At 35.4% G+C, this 26,361-nt stretch overlaps 1 protein-coding gene and 1 long non-coding RNA gene across 3 annotated transcripts in view; one reads left to right on the top strand and one right to left on the bottom strand.

The window, feature by feature from the left end:
- TMEFF2 (transmembrane protein with EGF like and two follistatin like domains 2) overlaps positions 1-26,361 on the top strand; it is a gene marked incomplete at its 5' end in the record, with an annotated part of 247,076 nt that overhangs the window by 105,154 nt on the left and 115,561 nt on the right. The window contains one exon of the mRNA XM_079924864.1: positions 24,031-24,127. Within this exon, the coding sequence (XP_079780990.1) occupies positions 24,031-24,127 (97 nt within the window). The remainder of the gene's footprint in view (positions 1-24,030; positions 24,128-26,361) is intronic.
- LOC307188126 overlaps positions 1-26,361 on the bottom strand; it is a 92,145-nt gene that overhangs the window by 9,696 nt on the left and 56,088 nt on the right. The gene's annotated exons all lie outside the window — the stretch shown is intronic.

The raw sequence follows: 26,361 nt of genomic DNA, 5'->3' as shown, positions 1-26,361 counted from the left end.
TGATTTATTTTTTATTTATAATCTGGTAGTACATGGAATATAGTTTTCAGACAGTGTGGTGAGAGAAGCTGTTTAATGTAGACTCTGAACTTTTTGCTGTTTATTTTCTGGAGCTCATACACTGGAACCAGATTCAGTTTAGGAAAAAACATCTAAATCCTATTTTGAAATACAACGTTTTGTTAAATCTCTTTCTTAGAAGAAACTGAAAAGTGTGCTTACGTGGGTGTACGTGAATGTAGCCAGACTTGGACACACAAGCCTAAATATCCATGATACCGTTCTGTATCCTCTCACACATCATTATGTAATTGACATTCCTCATTCTTGCTCTAATTATTGCCTGATCTAATGATCAAGAAGTAAAGGAAAGACATCTTTGCAAGGTTAATAAGCCATCCAGAAAATTAGATTGGCATGATCAAACCTTAATGATTATTATTTCTCATTATATTAGATCACCTGTAAAGTTTGAGGAAGAAAAAATAAATTGGCATCATTGAGCAATTATACTTGTAGTTTTCTACAGTAGATTTTACAGATGATCACCAGTTAGGAATTCTTTGCATATCTAAAACCAGAGATTTTTTATAACTTATACTACCATTATTATAGTAATCAAAGCTCATTTATTTGATCATCATCATAATGGAGTACTTGAGTCATTTTCTCCTTTGCTAATTGACAGTTGGTCAGTTAAGAGGTGCTTTTTACAGAATCCTCCATAACTTGAAGGGTTTGAATTAGCTTCTAATAAATGCCTGAAAAGCTCCTCTACATTCTTAAGTGCATTTGCTAAAATTCCCAACTGCTAATTTCTACCTTCTGTTCAGGAAATGCCTTTGATCTGCCATCTAGCTGCCTTTCTTGCTTTTATCTATCTGTCTCAAGCATTGTAACCCTACTTATCAGCACAATGACACATTATCATTTAGATATCATTTTCTGAAGCCAGATTTCTTTGAAAAAGAAAACAAAATGCAAAGAGTGGGCAAAGGGTCAAACTGAAGCTCAGATTGGCCCATGTGGAGAATTGGGAGAGGTGGCTTGTGGTCAGAAGTCTCAGCCTTGAGCTATATCCTCACTCGCACCCTAATTACACACCTAGGTACTTCCTGTGTAGACTTTTTGGCTCACTGGCTGCTCCCTGCTCACCCGTATGCTACATCACCATCTGTGGTGGGACTCCTCAGAACCCAGATTCCTCAATATCAACATCCAGTTACACAAAATTTGTTCCTTCAATTTCATTCTCCCCATCACTTCCTAATAAGGTGGTGGTCGTCGGGTAGAGAGAATAAACTGGACTAAATGAGTAAATGAACCTGCTGATTTTCAAATGAGACAACATGTGGTCTTAAAGTATCCACAAATGTTTAAAGATATTTTCTCACAATACAGGAATACTTCAGAAATATTGCAGGTTCGGTTCCAGATCACTGCAATAAAGCAAGTCACACGAATTATTTGGTTTTCCAGTGCATAAAAAGTTATGCAGTCTATTAAGTGTGCAATAGCATTAAGTGTAAAAAACAATGTACATACCTTAACTAAAAAATACTGTATTGCCTAAAATGCTAACCAACATCTGACAATGCAAAGTTGCTACAAACCTTCAATTTGTTTAAAAAAAATATGCAATATCTGTGAAGTGCAATAAAGAGAAGCACAGTAAAACAAGATATGCCTGTACTCTGATCTCCATGATGACAGGGACTTGATTTAGCTCACTGCTTTATCCCTATTACTACTAGATACAATGTGTTCAGTAAACACTACATATTAGTTTCTCAAATATAACAAAGCAATATGTATATTTTAATAAAGAAATGTTATAATATACCCATAAACATTAACTTTAAAAATTACCATTTTTTTTTTTGTCTCTGCAAGATCTATTAAGTGTTTTTTATTCAACAGATATTTCCTAACTGCCATACCATGTGCCAATTAATATGTGGGTGCTAGGGCACAGAGCAAAATAAAAAACCAGCCATTGACCCAAAAAGTTCTTAGCCACAGAGAAACCATAGAGGTAGCTCCTTCCATCTTTCTTTCCTTCTTTCCTTCCTTCCTCACGTACAGAATACAAAGTCAAACTATAAAGGATAAAATGACATCCTCAATATCTCCCACGCTATTTGAATTAATCTGGAAAAGTTATCAGTTGAAATCTCCTTTTCACCAGCCGAGGTTAGCTTCCTCAATGTGTATTTTAGTGTTTGAAATAAACATTTTGCAATTAGGGTGAAATATGTTAGTGACGGCTGCAGAGACTGAAGGCTTCTATTTATTCAGATACCCATTTATCTCCAAAATATCAAGGTAATGGCAGATCCCCAGCTTATCACCACTTCTAGGTGTGAACACGGAATTAAATCTCTCTATGCCTTCAGTTTGCTTTAATCTCCCTCCTCAACCTGTTAGTACTAATGAGAGGTCTGCTGCTGTCAGTTGGGAAGATAATTCTTCAGTAGGAAATTTTTAGCCACCAAAAATCAAATCAATAATATACTGCTCAAGGCTCCTATGTTGTCTTGGTTTACATTCACATGGCTAAGTTTATGTATGGAACAATTAGGTCCCCATGAAAAGGAAACATTTTTGCAAGGATATATGCTAAGTAGTATGTATATATTAGTGCTGTTTTCTAGGCGCAATAACTAATCTCAGTGTATGAGGTAGGCATGCTAACCCAAACTATAAATATAATTGGTAGCCAGAGCTTTGGACAGAGGAACAAAAAATGTTCTTTAAAAGCACATTTACTCTATTATGCCTACTTCTGTTCATCTAATCTATGAGCTTCAAGCCACAGTAATACTGGTTCTTATCAGGATGTTCAGAGACTAAATTAGAAGACAGCTATGTTTTGGGCACTTGAGAGGTTTTATTAATTAAGAATTTCTGTTATGCTTATTTATAATCAAGGGACATTATATACAAAAGTGACACACATAGTCAAACCACACAGGCAGGTATCATGGTAAGATATTCTGTCCATTTCATTGGAAGATGAGAATGAGAGTCATGCCATCTCTTATTCTATATAAGTTGAAAGACTCTAAAACAAAACACTGGATTGGGAAGATCGATTTGTGAATACTATTATGTGCCATACCTGAATTATGCATCTTTCTAGAGAAGTGCTCTAAACGTTCCATGCTGAGGAAAATGTCCCATATCCACGCTGTCCAATACAGTAATCACTAGCCACATGTTGCTATGAATTTCTTGAAATGTAACTAGTGCGACTGAGAAACTGGATTTTAAAATTTTATTTAGTTTTAATTAATGTAAATTTAAATAGCTACAAGTAGCTACTGGCTACTATATTGGACCACACAGTTCTAAAGTATTTGATTTCTAATTTTTAAAAGACTTGTTTTAGGGGCTTCCCTGGTGGCGCAGTGGTTGAGAGTCTGCCTGCCGATGCAGGGTACACGGGTTCGTGCCCCAGTCTGGGAAGATCCCACATGCCGCGGAGTGTCTAGGCCTGTGAGCCATGGCCGCTGAGCCTGCGCGTCCGGAGCCTGTGCTCCGCAACGGGAGAGGCCACAACAGTGAGAGGCCCGCGTACCGCAAAAAAAAAAGACTTGTTTTTTACAGTTGAAATGTAAAATAGAGCTTTCAGTAAAATATTAACCAAAAATATATAAAATAAATCTAGCTTCATCATCATATCAACAAATATTTATAGAATATTTAAAGATCACCCCACCAAAGTGGATTTTCTATGTTGCCATAAAATTCCTCCAAGAAGTTTAGAGACAAAACTCAGTACGTTTCCAGCCTTCCTGCCACCACATCTTCCTCAGCACATCAGGATTTTGGAATTAGCGGTTTAAAATGTTAAAACTAAATATAATCATTGCTTGGGCAAGTCAAACATTCTCAGAACTAGTAGCAGAAACTTAAGGCAGGTTGAGACTCAGGTTTTCATATGCCACATCAAGTGACATTAACTTCTCTACTGGCTTATTAGAAGAAAGATTTGATGTCTGGAAGCAAAGACATGCGATTACTATAGGCTCCCCCTCTTTTCACCAGCCAACTATTTGATTTATTTGATGAGTGATCTCAGACAACCCTCTCAGGCACTGAACCATCAGAGAGTTATGTTGCCAGGAGATAAGAAACCTTCAGAGATACCTAAATCTTCTTTTACCACTGGGAGTTTTATCTTTTCTGGAATAAAGAACATTTTTATGTATGATGTTTCTATCTGGATAGCCATAGAAATATTCAGAAAAGATTTACAGCTTTAAATCAAATTCATACTGACAAGAACCTTAAAACTTCATGAAATTTACCAAGAATATGTGAGACAACGCCTTATTTTTATTTGTTTTTTTGTTTCCCAAAGATTGAAGGAGCGGCTAATGTATTATACATTTAGAAGTCCATTAATCTTTTGATTAGCATTTGTTTTCCTGTATTTTCCTTAGAGACAAAGGAACAAATGAGGAATGTACTTAATTTGATCTCTGGAGTAATTATAGATATGTATATTGTATCATTTAACAGATGCACTAAACTAGTACGTTTTTTAACGTACATTTCTATGCACCAAGAATGCAACTGGCTTCTTAATTTTATTGAAGTTCTTGAACTGATTTTTATTTTTAATCTAATGTGTCTACCGATCATATATCGTCTTGGGTTTTTTTAGTAGAAGCTAAGTCCAAGTAATTTATCTTAAAAAATTTGAAATCCTTCCCAGTTACAGTAAAAGTGATGTGAAACCCGCTTTAAAAAACATATACTATGCGAGTGACACTCTTGGCTGTTCTATCCCACCCACAGATCTCTCTCACTATGCAGAGGTTTTCACTAAGGAGACTTCATTGTTTATAGTTTATTCACCTTGCCCTGTGACTCTGCCAGGTGTAGCTGACATATAATAGAAGCTGTCTTTAAAACACATCTTCCCATTTAGAAATTCTTCACCCGAATATTTTTTCCATTCCTTTGCACTAGCCCATATGTACACAAACAAATCACCGCCTCAGCCGTCTGACCCTCTCTTAAGAGTGAAGTTAAGGTACTTGTTTTCTTGAAATCCCTTTTTAGGCAAAGGAATGTAGTTAACAACCTTTCTCTGTGACCTGCTTGTCAAGCTGTGTGGGAGCAGAGGAGGAAGGAAACTGTTGTCATGAAAGACAGCCCATGTTTCTGAAGGAATTTAACAACCCAGGAAAAGTCGTCTTCATTTTGATACCTGTATGTGTGTTGGTGGAAAGTATTTCTATATGGAGGTGGTTTTCTTAAAAATGAATATGATGCAGTAAAGAAAGTATGAGTCCCTACATACTACCTCCATATTTAGGAGTATTTTGAAAGAAATGGTGTTTAGTACATTGTTTCACCACCCCCTATCTCTTCCATTTAAAAAATCTGTCGATACCAGTGCTTGTACAGCTGCATAATTCCATAAGAACGGTGCTTCAGAAACAACACAAAGAAAAAGCAATTGAGTTGCTTTTCCAATTAGTTGCTATATATCGATGTTTCACAAGACTTAGTATTTCTTTTCATTAACATTTTCTTTGAATCACACTACACATTTTTCAAGGGAAGAAACTTCTATTCATTTTATCTGATCTAAAAATACAAATATGCATGAAGAAATCTAAGTGGCATTGGGGGAAAATGAAAGCAACAGTACAGAATGTTGTGTGGGTATGAAATTGGGCAGGAAGCAAAATGTGTTTTGAGATAGGAAAAAAATGTTTTTCCATTTGGGGATACCCCGAATCAGTCACAGTCCAACCTTCATGTCAAAGGACTTTAAGGCATTAAAAGCATGCATGTGAACATAGCTTTTAAAATACCAATAATTACCAGGAAATAGTTCCTGTATGCTCTGAAAAAGTATAATTAGGCCTATTTAAGGATACAAGAATTTAGTATATTCTTGCACTTTTTGATAGTTATTATCAATATTAGCTCTAGTGAAAGAGTAAGATTAAATTGTCTTAAATGTTTCAACAATTTTCTCTTGTCTTCTGCCCAGTGGCAGCATAACACCCCTCCAAACCTTATCTATTGCTGCTCTACTTTCCCATCACAGGCCATACATTTCTGGCTTCCTACTGTCATTTTCAGACTACCATCAATGCAGTCTGGCACTGTCACTCAATAAACCACTTCTTATTCAAAACTCATGCTATTTGCTGATACCACCTTTTCCCACACTTTTGGTATAACCTGCTGAACTTCCCATTACTGCCATTTTTCTCAATAATTCGGCACTTGGTTTATTTTCATATATTCTATTCCAGGGTAACCATCAGTAGTTGGGTACTTGGGAGTTGCTGGTGAGTTCCATCAGCACAATGGAACAGATGGCATCCATGCCTCTTAACCTCATTCCCTGACATACTCTGGTTGTGCTAGCTTATGCAAGGTTATGTGGTAGTAACAAACATTCCCCTAAACTTAGTGGCTTCAGTGAGTCAAGGTTCATTTCTTATTCTCACTCCATGTTCACCGCAGGTTGGCTGGGCGAGATACTATTTAGGGGCAGCTGGCTCTGCCCATTGCAGTCACTCAGGGACCCAGACAGAATGGACAGCTATCTTGAGCATTGACTTTCTACCTGCACCCAATCCATCAGTAAATATTGTCAATTCTCTCTCCAAATTATGTGCCACATCTGACTGCTATTTATTATCCCCCTGTGATAGCCTCCTTTTCTGGCTCCCTTTCCTGCCCATCCTAGGCACCCTTCAGTAGTAGGGAAGGTCTCCAACTAGCAATTAAATCCTCTAGCCTGAATTGACTCGTGTCACTTCCACTCAACAACTCATTAGCCAGAACTAGTTACATGGACTGTTCAACCACAGGGCATCCAAGATATGCAGTCTTGCCCTGTGCCTGGACATTTTAATGCACAACATTAATAACTATCAAGGGTGTATCTGATATTCCTTCTCAACATTGGCCTCATGGTTCCTCAGTCTCCTCAAATTCAGTTTAGCTGTCTAGAAATGTGGCCACACCTTGTTATTACCTAGAAGTACAACAATAGAAAGATCTGGAATTCTGAAACTCCCCTCTCTGACCACTACTTTCTGTCATTTCCCAAGCCCTGTGCGAAGAATAGATATAAAAGCAAATGAGACATACGAGTTGACCTTGAAAAATTCTCAGGACAATGGAAGAGTCAGGAAACCTCTACAATGTGAGACGTTCTGAGAATGGGTGGGTGTACAAACCAAGAGCCCAACACACACCAGGGATGAAGGAAGAGGGTGAAAGATGAGGACTTCTTTCCTGAGTGGTGTGATACTACTGCTGAATCTTCAAGTTAAAATCAGAATTAGCCACAGACGTGCCACTATAGACAGTGGAAACAGCATGTGTAAATGCCCAGCAAAGTGACAAGTAGCTATCAGCATAAAGAGCATGCCAGGGGTGCTAGAGATGAAGGTAGAGCGATAGGTTGGGGGCAAATCATGAAAGACTTTGAATACAATGATAAAGGCTGTGGATTTTTATCCTGAAGGTATAGGGAAACTTTGAACTAAACAGGGTTGTATCATTATCAAGATTTGTGTTTTTAAAGTATCATTCAAGTTTGCTTATTGACCAATATTTCATAGTCATTAGACATACTTCACTGACCAAATTAAATGAACAATAGCAAAGCTTTACAAAAATATGTTTTTTTATTTTGTTATTAATTCCATAAATGAAACCCACAATGTTATAATAATACAAATGTTTTGATCTTTTAAAATGTTTCTTTCTTGGATTTATTACATTAATCCTTATGTTTTTACTTATTCATCAAATTAAATCATATTTTTATGCCTGAAAATTTTAGCATATATGTCCTTCAATATTATAATTTTTAAAACAAACATTAAACAGTAGTAATAAGCTACAGTCCCTGTTAAACCTAAATCTTTATGGTTTAGGCTCACCAGCAAATTTCCCCAAAACTTGAAGAATTTTTTTTTCCAAATCTGCAAAAACAAGGATATTATTTTAGTTCCAATTATCATACAATTCAGGTGTAAGGCATGTAAAAATGAAAGGTCCATGAATCTTGATGATACTATAAATGAAAGTGGTTTGAGTTTAAAAACTTAAAGTTTAGAAAATCAGTCTCATTATGAAATTCTAAATAGAGCATTGTTAATTTTTAAAAATTTATCTCTTTCCATTTATTTCTGGAAATCCCTGGCAATCTAATGGTGATAAAATCTCTAAAATCCCATGCAATTTTTAAAAATCTAGATGTCTTTTCCACAATTATTCATTCCCTCCACTTTACAGTTTTAGACTGAGGTAATGGTTCTGTAAAGAAGTCATATTGATTAGCTTGAAGTCAATTTCTAACTTATTTCCAGCACTCCAGCTTCCTTAGACCATTTTGTGGGTTTGGTTTGGTTTTGTATTTTCTTTTTTCCCACTTTGTGGAAGATGGGAAATTCACATTTCAGATTGGATAATTCAGACCTTTTTATCCTTACTTTTTTTTTTTTTTGCGGTACGTGGGCCTCTCACTGTTGTGGCCTCTCCCGTTGCGGAGCACAGGCTCCGGACGCGCAGGCTCAGCGGCCATGGCTCACGGGCCCAGCTGCTCCGCGGCATGTGGGATCTTCCCGGACCGGGGTACGAACCCGTGTCCCCTGCATCAGCAGGCGGACTCTCAACCACTGCGCCACCAGGGAAGACCTATCCTTGCTTTTGACTGTATATGTTTTCATTGCTTTCTATTGTTTATGTTGCTTCGAAATAATACAGTTGAAAGCACTTTTCCAGGAGCGGGGAGTGAAACTGAGCATAGTGGAGCCAGCCTTGAGTGGCTGCTAGTGGGGGCCGATTCCAAGATGGGGCATCACAAGAAAGGTTTTCAAGAGTGCTAGGGAATAGGTCATAAGTTACAGATTTTAAACCAGAGTTTGAGAGACAGCTGTAGACTGGAGAAAGGAATAACAAGAGTAGCCAAATTCCACCAACCAGAGCCAATAGGCAGAGGGAACTTGTAGAAATAAAACAGGGTATCTCAATATAGAACACGTAGGGGTGGAGAAAAGAGTGAGGCTATATCTAACCCAAGACTGAAACAAATCACAAACACTGAAGTCCAGCCCTGACATTCTTCCCATTATTTTGGTTACTGTGATTCCAAAAATTAGTGACTGGATCTTTAATAGCAAAAATAGGCTAGAAATATTATAGACAATTCAGAAAAATTATTGCTACAGCTACCAATTCTACGAAATGCCTTGACCTCTTAAAATTGACTTCATTATTACTGCTGCTCTTTTATTATGTTGGCCTATTTATAGCAATAAGTTATATATTTAAACAAGCCTTGATCTTTATAAGTTTTATTTTTAAGTCTCATTTAGACTTGGAAATTAGACTTAGATGAGTATGTTTTTCAGGCTTTACAGTGAAATCCAATGCCCATAACAGGCAAGTAGAAAAAGAAAATGTAAAGCTCTTATTTTATTCTTATCTTCATCAATAAGAACAAAATGATCACTTTAGTGCTTTTTTTGTTCCAAGACCCAGTGTACTAGAACAACAGCCTAGAGCTCTTTGGGAAATTTCTGAGGTGACCTATCTGAGACTTCTCATCCACTTCTTACCTGCTCCTCCCTCAATCCTTTTAGCCCTTCATATAAGAAACCAAATGAGGATGTTTTGGTGCAAGACCTGTTCTACAAGTTTCTCAATATTTTTATTTCTCTATTTCATTATGTTGTTCTGTGATTCTTATTTCCCTGCTCCCTCAAAGACTCCTACTTCAGTATCACTATAAGGCCACTCACAAGGGCCAAAAATTCACGTTTGTGATGCCCAGGCTTGGACTTCCTTCAAAGAACTTTCTTACTTGGAATAAGATAATGAGTTTACTTCAACTTTAACACTTTCTTAGTGTTAACACCTTAGGGTGGCAGAGCAGTTTAGAGGGTGCAAAGCACTTTCACATGTCCTCCTGTTTAATCTTCACCACAGCCTGTGAGCAAGCAGGGCAGGCATCTCATTTTACAAATAAGAAATCTGGGGATCAAGAAAAGACTCTGGGCAACCCAAATCCAGCTCTCCTAGCATTACCCCTGAACTTTGCCTATCATGTAACTGCCTTTAGATTACTTCATGTCATTTTCAATTTTAAATGATATGATCAGATTTGCATTTTAATAAGATACATGGGACATATATTTAAGAGAGGCAAGTTTGCAAGTGCAGAGATCAGGTAGTTAGAAGTTTAGGCAAGTATGATGACGATCTGAACTAGTACTGTGATGATGGAATGGGAAAATAGGAAAGAAACATGACATGTAAGTTGTTACCAGATTGCAAAGCCCCTCTACCAAAACAAACATTAAGTAGGTTAGAGTTGACTGTATTGGCAATTTAGTCTTCATTTGATGATTCAAATAAAACTTCTTATATCAGAAAATGCCTTGAAGTTATCAATACCAAAGGTCATGTACTAATGACATACAGAAGTGCAAGTTAATAAAGCTATATCTTTGTTATCAGAGATTTACTAATTAGAAGAATTAAACACAAAGTTGGAAAGCAACAAATCAGTGTTGAAAAGACTTAGAAAGACTTTGGTCTTTCTTCATTCACGTTCACTCCCTTATATTTCACATTCTCTTCCCATCACATGCTCTCAACTGATAACCATGCTTTTGAGTACAAATACAATACAGGCAATAAATGCAACCAAAAGAGATCTATTTCATCCTCCTCTTTCCAGTGTCACCTCCTTCCTACATCTGTACCCACATACTCTGCCACCCCTCCTCGAGCAGAAGACGTTTGTACCTCTAAGACCAACCACTGCACCTGTTTGTAAACCCATCCCTTCTCAAGGACATCGCTTCTGTGATTATCCCCTTTCTCTTCTGCATAAATTTGTTCTTTTATGCACCATTTCTCTCAGCATGACAATGATGCTTCGACTCTGTCCTTCCATAAAAAACCCCTTTCTTGACCATACATCATTTTCCAACTAATGCCTCATTCTCTGTTTTCCTCATCACAAATCTGTGCAAAAGTATCAAGTACATTTACTGTTTCCACTTACTAACTCTTACTCTTTTCTCAATATCCTCTAATTGGAATTTGGTACCCTCTATGCTTTACAGTAGCTCATTCAGCCCAAGTCAGTTTTCATCACTTACCAATAAAAAACACATTTCTTACCTTTTAGGCATTTAATATGGAAAAAATTTAATTATTTTTATGAATTTACATAAAATGATATAAATTAATTACACTGAGAATAATAAAATATTTTTGCATATAATTATCATATGATTGATACAATAAGAGTTTCATGAAGTCTTGGCATGGTAATGTTCTCGGATGAATTCTGCCATGCCTGATATCAAGCTGAATAAGCTTTTTTGTCCTTTCTTCTTTCCTTCCTTCCATCCTTCTCTCATTTCTTCTTTCTTTACTTCATTGTCTTTCTTTTTTTTCCTAATCAACTGAGTATCTTCAGTTCTAACTTAGATAGGACTGAGTGAAATCAGTCAGACTTAAATGATGACAATAGAATTTTGCTTCAACATAGTAACATTGTATTAATCTCTTAAATTTTTTAAGCTGTGCAGAAGATAAACTATATGTGATTTCTAAAGAATCTGTGTCAAGCTCTAGCAAACTAGCTTAATTATGAAAAATTAAATTTTCTGTAATGATCTCTTCTTTTGAGTGTTTAATATAGAATCACATTTGCTCAGTCATGCGCTTGGTTGTTTTAAACCATTTTGTGTAAGTGTAATTTCAGCCTTCCTTTAGTTTTTTGGCATTTAAACCACTTAAAAATTATTAGTGGGTTTGTACTTCTTTTAATTAAAAAGAAGCAAAGATAATGAATTTCTTTCCCCAAACCTGAACACATCTTACTGCATATGGCACTGATACACATAAAAAATTAATCTGTGTTAGTTTTGTAAATAGCAGATCAAAATGCTACTTCTTTTTGTTTTAGCATTTCAATAATATGATGTAACAGTGTACTTGTTATTCACATGACAAATATCATCACATTTTAATATGAATAAAAAGAAAGTACTTATTCTTATTTTTCTTTAAAGTCATTGAGGTTTCTAGGAAAATGTTGGAAAATGTAAAAGAGAACATGACTGTAGCTCAAAAACAACAGCTTAGAATTGTCTGAGCTCTAGGAACTGTCAGCAGCTTCCATCATTTAAATTCAACTTACATGTGGGACAGGCATGTGAGAGGTAAAACTGGCATACAAAAGGCAAAATAGACAAGTTATACAAATTAAAAAATGGAATGGAGGGTTTTGACTTAAAATTTTCTTTCTATTCTTTAAGTGGAATTTTTCCTTCATCAGAGGATAAACTCAAAAGTTCAGCTTTTTGGTGATAATGAGACAGTAATGTATGTAAGTTATTCAGAAAGAAAAATTGCTGTTTATAATTTTATAATCAAAGTAATTTTAGTTACAACAGATATATTGAATCCTTTATCTATGTAAATAAAGTGGAAAAAATTACATGCCTACCAAGGCATGATTACTTTGTCATCTTACCTATTTAAAAAACAAAAAACACTGACTACTGTATTGATATTGACTCTAAAATACAAAAAAGAAAAAACACATTCTAAATTTTGAAAACTTCAGATTAAGGTCTATATAAAATTTGTGTAAATTTATTTTTAAACTTTGCAATAATTTAAATGAGTGTAGAACCAGTCTCTATGAATCATATTTAAGCTTAGAAATCTCATTCTTTCTGTTGATGCAATCTGATTGTTTCGGGGACCACCTACTTTATTTCAGACTTGGTGCACAGGGAGGTTTCTATTTATGCATATTTTTTAACATCTTTATTTGAGTAAAACTGTGTTATAATGGTGTGTTAGTTTCTGCTGTATAACAAAGTGAATCAGCTATACATATGCGTATATCTCCATTTCTCCTCCCTCTTGCATCTCCCTCCCACCCTCCATATCCCACCCCTCTAGGTGGTCACAAAGCACAAAGCTGATCTCCCTGTGCTATGCGGCTGCTTCCCACTAGCTATCTATTATACATTTGGTAGTGTATATATGTCCATGCCACTCTCTCACTTCTTCCCAGCTTACTTCTCCCCCTCCCCATGTCCTCAAGTACATTCTTTATATCTGCATCTTTATTCCTGTCCTGCCCCTAGGTTCTTCAGAACCATTTTTTTTTTTTTAGATTCCATATCTATGTGTTAGCATACGGTATTTGTTTTTCTCTCTGACTTACTTCATGCTGTATGACACACTCTAGGCCCATCCCCCTCACTACAAATAATTTCATTTCTTTTTATGGCACAGTAATATTCCGTGTATATATGTGCCACATCTTCTTTATCCATTCATCTGTCGATGGACACTTAGGTTGCTTCCATGTCCTGGCTATTGTAAATAGAGCTGCAATGAACATTATGGTACATGACTCTTTTTGAATTATGGTTTTCTCAGGATACATGCCCAGTAGTGGGATTGCTGGGTCATATGGTAGTTCTATTTTTAGTTTCTTAAAGAACCTCCATACTGTTCTCCATAGTGGCTGTATAAATTTACATTCCCAGCAACAGTGCAGGAAGGTTCCCTTTTCTCCACACCCTCTCTAGCATTTATTGTTTGTAGATTTTTTGATGATGGCCACTCTGACCTGTGTGAGGTGATACCTCATTGTAGTTTTGATTTGCATTTCTCTAATGATTAGTGATATTGACCATCCTTTCATGTGTTTGTTGGCAATCTGTATTTCTTCTTTGGAGAAATGTCTATTTAGGTCTTCTGCCCGTTTTTAGACAGGGTTGTTTGTTTTCTGATATTGAGCTGCATAACCTGCTTGTATATTTTGTAGATTAATCCTTTGTCAGTCGCTTCATTTGCAAATATTTTCTCCCATTCTGAGGGTTGTCTTTTCGTCTTGTTTATGGTTTCCTTTGCTGTGCAAAAGCTTTTAAGTTTCATTAGGTCCCATTTGTTTATTTTTGCTTTTATTGCCATGTCTCTAGGAGGAGGGTCAAAAAGGATCTTGCTATGATTTATGTCATAGAGTGCTCTGTTTATGTTTTCCTCTAAGGGTTTTATAGTGTCTGGCCTTACATTTAGGTCTTTAATCCATTTTGAGTTTATTTTTGTGGGTGGTGTTAGGGAGTATTCTAATTTTATTCTTTTACATGTAGCTGTCCAGTTTTCCCAGCACCACTTATTGAAGAGGCTGTCTTTCCTCCATTTTATATTCTTGCCTCCTTTATCAAAGATAAGGTGACCATATGTGCATGGGTTTATCTCTGGGCTTTCTCTCCTGTTCCATTGACCTATATGTCTGTTTTTGTGCCAGTACCCTACTGTCTTGATTACTGTAGCTTTGTAGTATAGCCCAAAGTCAGGGAGCCTGATTCCTCAAGCTCCATTTTTCTTTCTCAAGATTGCTTTGGCTATTTGGGGTCTTTTGTGTTTCCATACAAATTGTGACATTTTTTGTTCTAGTTCTGTGAAAAATGCCATTGGTAGTTTGATAGGGATTGCACTGAATCTGTAGATTGCTTTGGGTAGTAGAGTCATTTTCACAATGTTGATTCTTCCAGTGCAAGCACATGGTATATCTCTCCATCTGCTTGTATCATCTTTAATTTCTTTCATCAGTGTCTTACAGTTTTCTGCATACAGGTCTTTTGTCTCCTTAGGTAGGTTTATTCCTAAGTATTTTATTCTTTTTGTTGCAATGGTAAATGGGAGTGTTTCCTTAATTTCTCTTTCATATTGTTCATCATTAGTGTATAGGAATACAAGGGATTTCTGTGCATTAATTTTGTATCCTGCTACTTTACCAAATTCATTGATTAGCTCTAGTAGTTTTCTGGTAGCATCTTTAGGATTCTCTATGTATAGTATCATGTCATCTGCAAACATTGACAGCTTTACTTCTTCTTTTACAATTTGGATTTCTTTTTCGTCTCTGATTGCTGTGGCTAGGACTTCCAAAACTATGTTGAATAATAGTGGTGAGAGTGGGCAACCTTATCTTGTTCCTGATCTTGGTGGAAATGGTCTCAGTTTTTCACCATTGAGAATGATGTTGGCTGTGGGTTTGTCACATATGGCCTTTATTATGTTGAGGTAAGTTCCCTCTATGCCTACTTTCTGGAGAGTTTTTATCATAAATGGGTGTTGGATTTTGTCAAAAGCTTTTCCTGCGTCCATTGAGATGATCATGTGGTTTTTCTCCTTCAATTTGTTAAGATGGTGCATCACATTGATTGATTTGCATGTATTGAAGAATCTTTGCACTCCTGGGATAAACCCCACTGATCATGGTGTATGATCCTTTCAGTGTGCTGTTGGATTCTATTTGCTAGTATTTTGTTGAGGATTTTTGCATCTATGTTCATCAGTGATATTGGCCTATAGTTTTCTTTTTTTGTGACATCTTTGTCTGGTTTTGGTATCATGGTGATGGCAGCCTTGTAGAATGAGTTTGGGAGTGTTCCTCCCTCTGCTATATTTTGGAAAAGTTTGAGAAGGTGTTAGCTCTTCTCTAAATGATTGACAGAATTCGCCTGTGAAGCCATCTGGTCCTGGGCTTATATTTATGCATATTTATACTGTGTTTTTTGTGGGTTTTTTAATTGAAGTATAGATGATTTACAATGTTTCAGGTGTACAGCAAAGTGATTCTGTCATATATATATTGTTTTTCAGATTTTTTTCGAGTATACATTATTACAAGACATTGAATATAGTTTCCTGTGCTATACAATAGGTCCTTGTTGTTTATCTACTTTATATATAGTAGTGTGTATCTCTTAGTCCCAAATTTCTAGCTTACCCCTCCCCACCTCCCCTGTTAATAACCATTAGTTTGTTTTCTATGTCTATGAGTCTATTTCTATTTTCTCCACACCCTCTCCAGCATTTTTTATTTGTAGACTTTTTGATGATGACCATTCTGACCTGTGTGCAGTGAAACCTCATTGTAGTTTTTATTGTCATTTCTCTAATAATCAGTGATGTTGAGTATCTTTACATTTGCCTGTTGTCCATCTGTATGTCATCTTTGGAGAAATGTCTATGTAGGTCTTCTGCCCATTTTTTGATTGGGTTGTGTGTTTTTTGATATTGAACTGTATAATTTGTTGTATATTTTGGAAATTAAACCCTTGTCAGTTACATTCTTTGCAAATATTTTCTCTCATTCTGTAGGTTGCTTTTTTGTTTTGTTTATGGCTTCCTTTGCTGTATATACTATGTTTAATGTGTATACTATGCCTAATTTAAATGGGACAACTTATGTATCTGTCAAAGTGATGTGCTAGAGCTACATGGAGAATAAAATGGGAACCGTGAATAGACTGGGAAAGATAGTGCTATGTTGGGAAAAAATGAAAATATAATAGAATAAACATGGCTTAACTATTGCAGAATATATGCTAATATAGAAAAGAAATAGAAATTCAAAGGGAGATCTGGAGACAATTAAAAGCAGATCTAGGGTTGTATAGTAATGCTACCAAAATATGAAGTGTGGAAAATGATGTGAAAACATTTCCTTAGAATTCATTAATAACATTAATTCATGTGTTATTAGCCATCTTTCACTAGGTAAAGCTATAGTTACAAACGACCTCAAAACCTCAAAGGCTTACAGCATCAGTAAGTGACATAATTCTTGCTCCCATGGCTGTGGTCAACTATGGCCCTGCTCTATATATCTTCTCATTCTGGGACTGGTTGAAGAAACAGCTCCTATTCTGGATGTGTTCTTTTATGCAAAGGGAACAAGCAAGAAAGTAGAAATCTACATGTTGGCTTTTATATATCTTCTCACTTCCACTGACATTTCAATGGCAAAAACAAGTCATAAGCCTATCAGTGATATCATGGAACTTCAAGTCATATGGCTATGGAGAGGAACGTATAATCCTTTTATTGGGAAAATAATTCAATCTACTATAAGTGTCATATGCCAACAGTGTCTTCCATGGAGAATGTGAGACTATACATAAGTCTTGAAAAGTTAGAGCAAATACAGGTCAGCAGCTAAATAATTATTTAATGATGACAGGAAGGAGTCTCCATTAGCACTGACATCTCTGGCTTTTTTCCTTTGAAAGTAGAGTAGGGTGTATGTTTAAAGTAAAACTAATTTTCAAAAGGAACACGAGTTTTATAGAACAGGTAGAAGTATGATATATGACAATAAGAATGCAAAGGGTGGACTATGGTAATTAAAAATATAGTATTTTAATAAAGTTTTTAAATTGTTCATGAAGTAATAGATTAGGATAATTTGAAGTTGTATATTATAATCCTTAAAGTAGCCATCAAAATAATAACCCTAAAATATAACAAAATAATTATTAGAAGAGATAAGACAAAATAAATACCATAGAATATTTGATTTTCCTAAAAAAATGTCAGAAAAGGAAACAGAGGAAAACAAAAAGATTAGCTAAATATGAATTAGACACCAGGTTGGTAGACTTAAAAACAAACATATCAATAATTACATTAAAGTAAATGGATTAAATACCCTGATTAAATGTAGACATATTCAGACTAGATAAAAAAGCAAAATCCAACTATATATTGTTTACAAGGAACACTCTTTAAACATAACTTAATGAACAGGTTGAAAGTAGAAAGCCAGAAACAATAAGCAAAAGAAAGCTGGTGTGGTTATCTGAATATCAGAACAAAGTAGACTTCAAGATGAATAGTGTGACCAGAGAGTAAAGGGGTGCATTTCATAATGCTAAATGGTCACTTATTAAAGAAGACATAAGACTACTAAATGTTTATAAACCCAATATCAGAGCTCCCAAATACAAGATGAAACAAAAGAACAAAACAAAAGAGAACTAGAAATGGTTTTACTGTCACCAGTAGAGATTTTAGCACACCTTTCTCAGTAATAGATAGAACAATTAAACAAAAAATCAGTACAGTTATGGGTGATTTGGACCATCAACTTAAGCTATTAATATTTACAGAAAATCACTCCCCACAAGAGGTTACAACTTCTAAGATGCACATGGAATAGTCAAGAAGATAGATCATATTCTGGCCCATAAAACACAAGTTTTAATAAATTTCAAAGGACTTAAATTAAACAGAATATTTACTTTAACCATGATGGATAGATCACCACGGATGGATTTTTTTATAACATCTTGAACAGGAGACATAGAGCTGTCAAACTCCAGAGAGATTTGTTTCAAAGCCTGGACAATCAGGCTGAGCTCTTTTCAATACTTCAGACTTTTCAGGACTTCAAAACAATTTACTCTTGCAGCTCACACAATCTATTTTTTATTTCAACTCTCATCCAGGTTGATCATTTGATTGAATTTTGCTCTGGTGGGGGGTGGAGTAAAAAGATATAAAAGTCTTTCTACCTAACTCTAAAGTCCTTTGAATTTAATGGAAACTTATGCTGTATATTTATTACTTTCCTTTTAATGTTAAGACCTTGAGTGGCTCTTGGAAGCCTGCATTTCTCTGTGTCCTTAAGGCCACACAACTCTTTTGTATATTTAAAATGATTCCCAATGAATTTTGGATATTTACATTAAAGATAAATAAAAATAGTGTCCTTTTGAAAACCCTCAATATTTGGAGGTTAAAAAAATACACTACTAGGGCTTCCGTGGTGGCGCAGTGGTTGAGAGTCCGCCTAACGATGCAGGGGACACGGGTTCGTGCCCCGGTCTGGGAAGATCCCACATGCCACGGAGCGGCTGGGCCCATGAGCCATGGCCGCTGAGCCTGCGCGTCCAGAGCCTGTGCTCTGCAACGGGAGAGGCCACAGCAGTGAGAGGCCCGCATACCGAAAAAAAAAAAAAAATACACTACTAAATAATCCTTGTGTCAAAGAAGAAATCCTGAAGGATATTACAATATATATTTTCACAAAAATACATGAAAACACAACATATTAATATTTGTGGGATGCAGCTAAAGCAGTCTTTAGGAGAAAATGTACAGATTTAAATACCTATATTAGAAAATAAGAAAGGTATAAAATCAAGCACTTCTTCCATTTTAAGAAACTAGAAAATAAACTCTAAGTATATAACATAAAGGAAATAGTAAGAGTAGGAAGCAATAAAATAGAAAATTTAAATAGCCTTGTATAAAGAAATGAAATAATAGTACCAATCCTCCACAAACTCTTTCATAAAACAGAGGAAGTAGGAACACTTCCCAACTCATATCATGAGGCCATTTTAACCATAATAATAAAACAAAATAAGAACAATACAAGAAAATTACAGCCAGCATATCTTGTGAACCATAGACACAAAAATACTTATGAAAATACTAGCAAAAGAAATCCAGCTATATATAAAAAGGGTTATATACCGTGATCAAGTTTGACTTATCCCCAAAATGTGAGGTTGATTTAACATATGGAAATCAATCAACATATCTCACCACACTGACAGGTCAAGAGAGAGAAATCATGTCCATGTGGTAAAAACAAAGAAGCCCAACCTCTACTTCACATTATGCACAAAATCCAATTTTAGATAGACCATAAACTTAAATTAAAATTTTAAAATTAATAAAAATGGGGAATAGAATAAAGCATAGAAGAATATCTTCATGAGCTTCAAGTAGAAGACTTCTTAGAAATGACAAATCATAAAAGAAAAAAATTGATTTCATCAAAATAAAAATTTCTGCACACCTACAAAAAAAAAAAAACACGCTCAAGAAAATAGACTGAGAAAATATATCCCAATACATGTATCTGACAAAAATTTGTACCTAAAATATATTAAAATTTTCTGCAACTCACGAATTTTTTTAAAAAATGAATCAAACACCAAGTTGGGAGACTTAAAAAGCAAACATATCAATAATTACATTAAAGTAAATGGACTAAATACCCTGATTAAATGCAGACAGATTCAGACTAGATAAAGAAGTGACATTCCACTATATATTGTTTACAAGAAACACACTTTAGACATAAGTTAAGAAGCAGGTTGAAAGTAAGAAAGACAGAAACAATAAGCAAAAGAAAGCTGGTGTGGCTATCTGAATACCATAATCCCACTGTGAGGCATTTGTCGAAGAGAAATAACTTGTGTGCCCAAAATGTCTTTTACAAGGCTATTTACAACAGCTTTATTCATAAATATTCAGTTATTGTTTCCAGACAGTAACTGGAAACAAGATGTACTTCAACAAGATAATGGAAAAATAAGCTGTGGTATATTCACTCAATTGAATACCAAGCAATAAAAAGAAATAAACTACTGACACAGGCAACTACCTGAATTCATCTTAAAAACTATGATGCTAAGTGGAAGGAGTTGAACACAATAATTACATATTGTATGATTCCATTGATGTAATATTCTAAAATAGTCCATCTGTGGTGACAGATCGGATTACTGACCAGCCTATATGTAGAGACATAGTAGTGGTAGGGAAACGGCTGAGAAAGGCAGAAGCAAACTTTCTGGAATGATGGAGTTGTTCTTTGTCTTGGCATGCGTTCCTCAAAATTGACTGAACGATATGAGCATTTCACTGAATGTAAATTTTAGTGAAATTTTGAACCAAATAAATGACATTGAATAACTGTGTGTTTGAACATTATATTATTTCATCATGTTTTCAGAAATAGTATAACATAGGTTAGGAATATTATAAGAGGCCCAGGAGGCATTATAGTGAGTTAGGAAGAGAACTGGGCCCAGTGGGTGGGCACACCCACTGATTTGGGCCAGAACAAGGTCATGATAAGGGAATTTTGGTAACAATTTTCCGGATGAAACCACGAGGGCAGGGAGAGTTTGAGAGAGAGGCAATTTGATCATCTCTTATAATGCTCCAATCCAGAATCTTCTTAAAGGAATTAATTAAATCAGTTTTAACTGCAGGGTAGCATATTAGGTATAATATGCTTTCAGGAGCTCTGCCTCCCTTGCTCCTCAAATTTCCCTCAGTCACACGCTGAAACCTGTTGTTTTAGAATAGAGGGAAATAATTCTTTTTTACTTTACAACTCAAAATAAAAGGCTTAAAATGCAAGTGCATGGTTAAAATAATACTTCAGGATAAATGAATTTCATTCCTGCATAATCAGCGGATGAATGCAAATAAGCACCGATCCTTCCTGTTTCTGATCCTGTAAAAAGAACAGGAAAAAGGAACACTCCTGTTCAACACATACTTTCTGAGGATCTAGCATGTGCTAAATCAATAGTGTTCAAGCTTTTGTGACTGTGACCTTTAGTAAGAAATGAAATTTACATTGCAGTGCTGGATGGATGTACATATGTATAACTAAAACAGTGTTATAAAATAAAACCTATGCTTGCTAAATAAGATGCACTCTGTGTTTTCTGTTCCAGTATATTCTGCTTCATGTACACAAAAATGTTTACAAAAATGCTGATAGTGACCCACTGACTCCATTGCACTACCCACTAATAAATTGTGAATTGTGATGGGAAAAATGCAGTGCTAACCTTGCTAGTCAAAATGTGGTCTGTGGACCAGCAGCATCAGTTACACCTCACACTTAACTGAATCGGAATCTTCATCTTAACAAAACCTCCAGGTGCTTCCTGTGCACTTTAAGGTGACAGAAGTCCTGTGCTAGACATTCATTGCATGAGGAAGACGTTTGGGCCAGAGGAAGTCTTTTCAGTATTGTTTAGGGCAGATATTCTTAGGGATGTGTTTTTTAAAGTATACATATCCAAGCCTCGAGCCTACAAATTCAGTACCTCCTAGGATATCTCAGGGCATTTATCTAAAAAACAATACATAAATGAACAAACCAAATCTACCAGAGCTTCTGAGCCCACTCCTATTTAAGAATCTTGGTCTATAGTGTTAAATGAAGCAGTGTACTGATCTGTTTGTTTATTACAAAGGTGCAAATCTGTGCTTCAGGAAATATGGGAAGATTTTACTTTATTCTTCACTGTGATTGCTTCACATTTTATTCCCAGAACGTTTATTGATAGAGGTTTTGCTACTGCTACTTCTGGGTTTACTTCTCCATGTGGGAGAATTTCCAAACATCTCGAGTCTACCAATAACTGCCCTTTTATAGAAATGTAATGTGACTTCCAGTAGAATTATTATTGTTAGTTTTGCTGAGGTAGCACGATTCATCCCCTGGATTACTTCCAGTAGATCCCTAACCAAGGATCCCTGCTGCGAAAGAAGATAGGGCCGCCCATAAATGGCTATAACTGTTCATTAAGGACCTTCCCGTTGTGTTAGTGTGTTTCCTGAGTGATGGGAAGCTTTAGTCTAGAAGCTGCTAATCTTGCTAACACTAAAAGGCTCTCTCTCCCATTAACAGCTTCTGTGTTGCATTAATAGTAAGAAAGTGATAAAGAGATGGACCTCAGCTGTTCAGTACCCCCTGAGGTTAGGTCCCCAGCTTCCTTCTTATCCCATAGTCCACTCTAATGGTCTTGCCTGTATTAAAATAATAGAGTGGATAAGAAGTGCTGTCTATTTTAGCAGAGTCTAAAATTCCTTCTTCTTTCTGGGGAGGAACACCATTGTTTTAGACTTCCAATTTTAAAACTATACCATCAATACTTTTGCAATTGAAGTTGATCTGTTTAATTCATAACTTTTTAAAAGTGCAGGGCAAATCAAGTACAGGGGAAAAAATGTTGCTTTGGAAAAAATAAATCTCTCTGTCTTTCCTGGAAAAACTATAAAATAGAGAACTCTCTTAGAGATGTCTTCTTGTTCTTTTTGTTTTCTCTGGTAAATCAGATCACTCATTTGCACAGCAGTAAGTTGGAAAATCAAGGAATAAAGACCTTTGCTTTTGTAAATATTAATAATTCTCATGTTAATAGACAAAGAACAAATTATGAAAAATATCATATTAAAATAAAATAAGTAAGGTTAAATTTCTTAGGTTTAGGGTGCATGTTAATCAATGATGTTTTGTTAAAAACGTTATCTTATTAGGCTTCATAATGCTAGGAGCCAATGCCATACTTAATTGCCTCTGTTCTTTTTCTACTGAAAATGTATAACCTTTTGCAGAGTGCACGTTTTAAGGATCTCTTGATTTAAACACATGTTTTTAGTATATAAGATGTCCATGGAATAAGGTTATCTATGCAGTACTTAGGTTGTTGCAATTTTTCATCTATAAGCAAAACTATTTTTGCTTTCAACTACATATTTTTTTAATTGGGTAAACAGTAATCCATCATCTCAAAATGTTGCTCAGATTTTTATTTCTTGAACTCAAATACTAAAATTTTTTTCTTGACTTACACTATTCTTTCCTGATTTGAAAGCTTAATTTTATAATTAGGTTGTATATAGTATATTTTTACACTTGTAATTTATGTGTATAAAAAAGACCAATATCAATAATCATCATCAGCGACAGTATATATTTTTTAAATGAAATATATGTTCATAGCCCTCATAGAAGAAATCACTATGATGAGCTCTGTGCAACATTTATGTACAATTCAAGAAATTACTGTAAAAACCAATTAAAAGATGTTTTCTGAAAACATAATTAATATATTTTTCCGTATAAGTACTGAGCACCTTGAGGCAGGGGAAAGACGTATCTAAAAAGTCAAGGCTGCCCATCTAAATTTTTAAATTATGTATAAAAGCCTTTGAATGAAAAAATATCTATAATTTAAGAATGAGAAAATATCAAGTATTTTTTTATAGACACTAGGTTTTTCCTCTAGGCAAGTAACAATCTAAATCCCTTTTAATTAAGTAACTTTCATATGGTCTATTAGCCAAACAATTTTGATAAATCCAGTATTCTCGTTTATTTTTCTTGTAAAAAGAATTATTCACCACATACCAATGGCTAGCATATTATTGTTAATTTTCTTCAAATTTAGGGAAGAAGGGAGCCGAATATGACGATCTTAATGGAGCTCCAATAGCTCTATTGGAAAAGTAGCAGGTTTCATACAGAATAGTCTTGAAGTTGTTGGTATTGTGCACACTTATCTGAATTCTTTTTGTTCCCTTTCTTCTGTCCTATAGTCCATGAAGGCTCAGGAGAAACCAGTCAAAAGGAGACATCCACCTGTGATATTTGCCAGTTTGGTGCAGAATGTGATGAAGACGCTGAGGATGTCTGGTAATGTGCTATTTATTTTATTCTTTTAAAGAAAATAATGACAATAATTAATTTCTTTTTACTTTATCAATTATTTCCTAAAAGAAGACATTTTCAGCAGTTTTTTTTTTTTTTAATCCAGTTCTCACGGGGGTAAAAAATGAGGGCTACAATAACAGAAAGGACTTTCTGAAGCTGAACTAAAAGTTGGGTCAGCCAAGCAGCTGCCCAAGGCATTACTTGATAAGGTACAATAAGATATCACCGAGACCCCCAAATACTGTCATGTTAAGAGATGGAGAGAAAAATTGTACGTATCAGAACATCTCTCAAAAAGCATGGTCAAGAAACAATGGATAGTTGCTAATCTGCTCCTAAAATGGTGGATCTGGGCAACTGCACAGATTTTACTTAAAGGGTATGCATAGGCACTCTCATAGCTGAATTAGGGAGATGGTAGGGCAAGGAATAATCTTTGAGCCACCCCGTAGGATCAACTTCTCCCTTCACCCAAGCAGTACTCAGCTTCTCCTGTAAAGATATGCTGAACAGATTATGTATAATATTCATTATTTTGAATGGGTCCCAAAATGTTAGTCTTCTAGGGCGGCCACGTGTATTGATCCTACCCTGATCTCATACGTAAAGTGAGCAACCCAAAGGTCTTTGTATGGCATGACAGTGGAAAGAGGCAGACTCTCTTTCTTTCTATCTCTTTTTCTTTTACACACATAACTTCAGAAAAACAACCAGGTGTCCTTTCTTTTTTTTTTCAATATGCAGACTGTGTTTGCCTAGAGCAGTTAACAATCATTTTGATCAAAGTGGGTAAGGGAGTAAATCTTAAATGTTCTCACCACACACACAAAATATTGGTAATTACGTGAGGTGATGGAGGTGTTAGCTAACACTATGGTGGTGACCACATTGCAATATATAAGTGTATCAAACACGTTGTACACCTTAAACTTATGCGATGTTATATGCCAATTATATCTCAGTAAAGTTGAAGGAAAAACACAATCATTTTCATCAGACTTTTGTGGGTGGAGGGGGCAATTCATCTAAGAAACAGAAAGAAAAAATTAAGGCAAGATAATTTTGGCAAGAATGAAACAGTCTGCACTTAAAACATTTTAGAATATTTTTGAATGTAGATTAGGTTGAGGATTCCAACTGAGATTCTTAGGGTAAATTAACTAGGTACTTACAATAAACACTGCTATTGACTAGCCACGTGAACTAGCCACCCATTAATAAAAGCAGGTATCAGTAGGATTTCCATACCTGTTTAACATTTCTAACCAATGGTCAGCTAGGAGTCAAGTCAGGGAGTGTATGCACTGGTTTGACCATCTTGAGGTAAACAGACATATGTTTTCTTAGGAACCTCCTGGAAATCTTAATGGCTGATGAACTTTATGGTTCCCAAACCTGGCTGGGAATTTTTAAAACACATCGATCCTTTAGTTCCATGTCAAAATTAATGAATCAGAATTTCAGAGAAGTGGGGCTTAAAATTTTACTTGTCTAAAACTCCCCCAGATGGTTGTATAAATACTGCTCTAAGATAAATGACTGACTCAGAGAATCTTTCTCCTCCCTAAATGCTTTAAGGCTCTGTATAGTCATAGTCATTATATATTAAGACACATTGATAAGAAATGTATCCTTAAAATATCTTGTTTTAATGTTTGCTGATGACTACATCTGTAGCTCAACTTTATTTTTAATGCTGTAAATTTTCTTGCTGTCAGCTATTTTACTTTTTAAAAATTCACATGGGTCCCTAATTTTTTCTTAAGAATTTTCCATTCCCCACTCTTTAATGATCACCTTTAAGTGACATGGTTTCACTTTACAACTGCAAAGATTTAAGGAATGAGACAATAATAGCAGATAAAAATGACTTATTTCTTACTATGAGCTTAGTCTATTTGTATGCATTCTTTTTTTTTTCCTCAGTTATCTTCAAAATACCCTAGAGTAGATTCTATTATGATCACTTCACAAGGAGGAAACTGAGTTTTAAAATGTTTAAGTGGCAGGGCCAAGATGAAGATATGAGGTGAAAGTAACTAGAGGATGTTAGCATAACAATTCAACCAAAGATGCAATTAAAGTATTTCTTTCCTGTCATGTCTGGAAAAATGAGATGGCCAGATTGCAGGCAGCTTAGATCCAGTGACTGAAGACCTGCAGGGTTAGAGCTGGTGACGAGAGAAGCTTGCAGCAGGCAATGGGAAAATGTTCGG

This window comes from Stenella coeruleoalba, assembly GCF_951394435.1.
Source record: "Stenella coeruleoalba genome assembly, chromosome: 6".
Classification (NCBI taxonomy): domain Eukaryota; kingdom Metazoa; phylum Chordata; class Mammalia; order Artiodactyla; family Delphinidae; genus Stenella; species Stenella coeruleoalba.
Note: the sequence above shows the minus strand (reverse complement) of the source record. Positions and strands in the feature narration are given on the sequence as shown.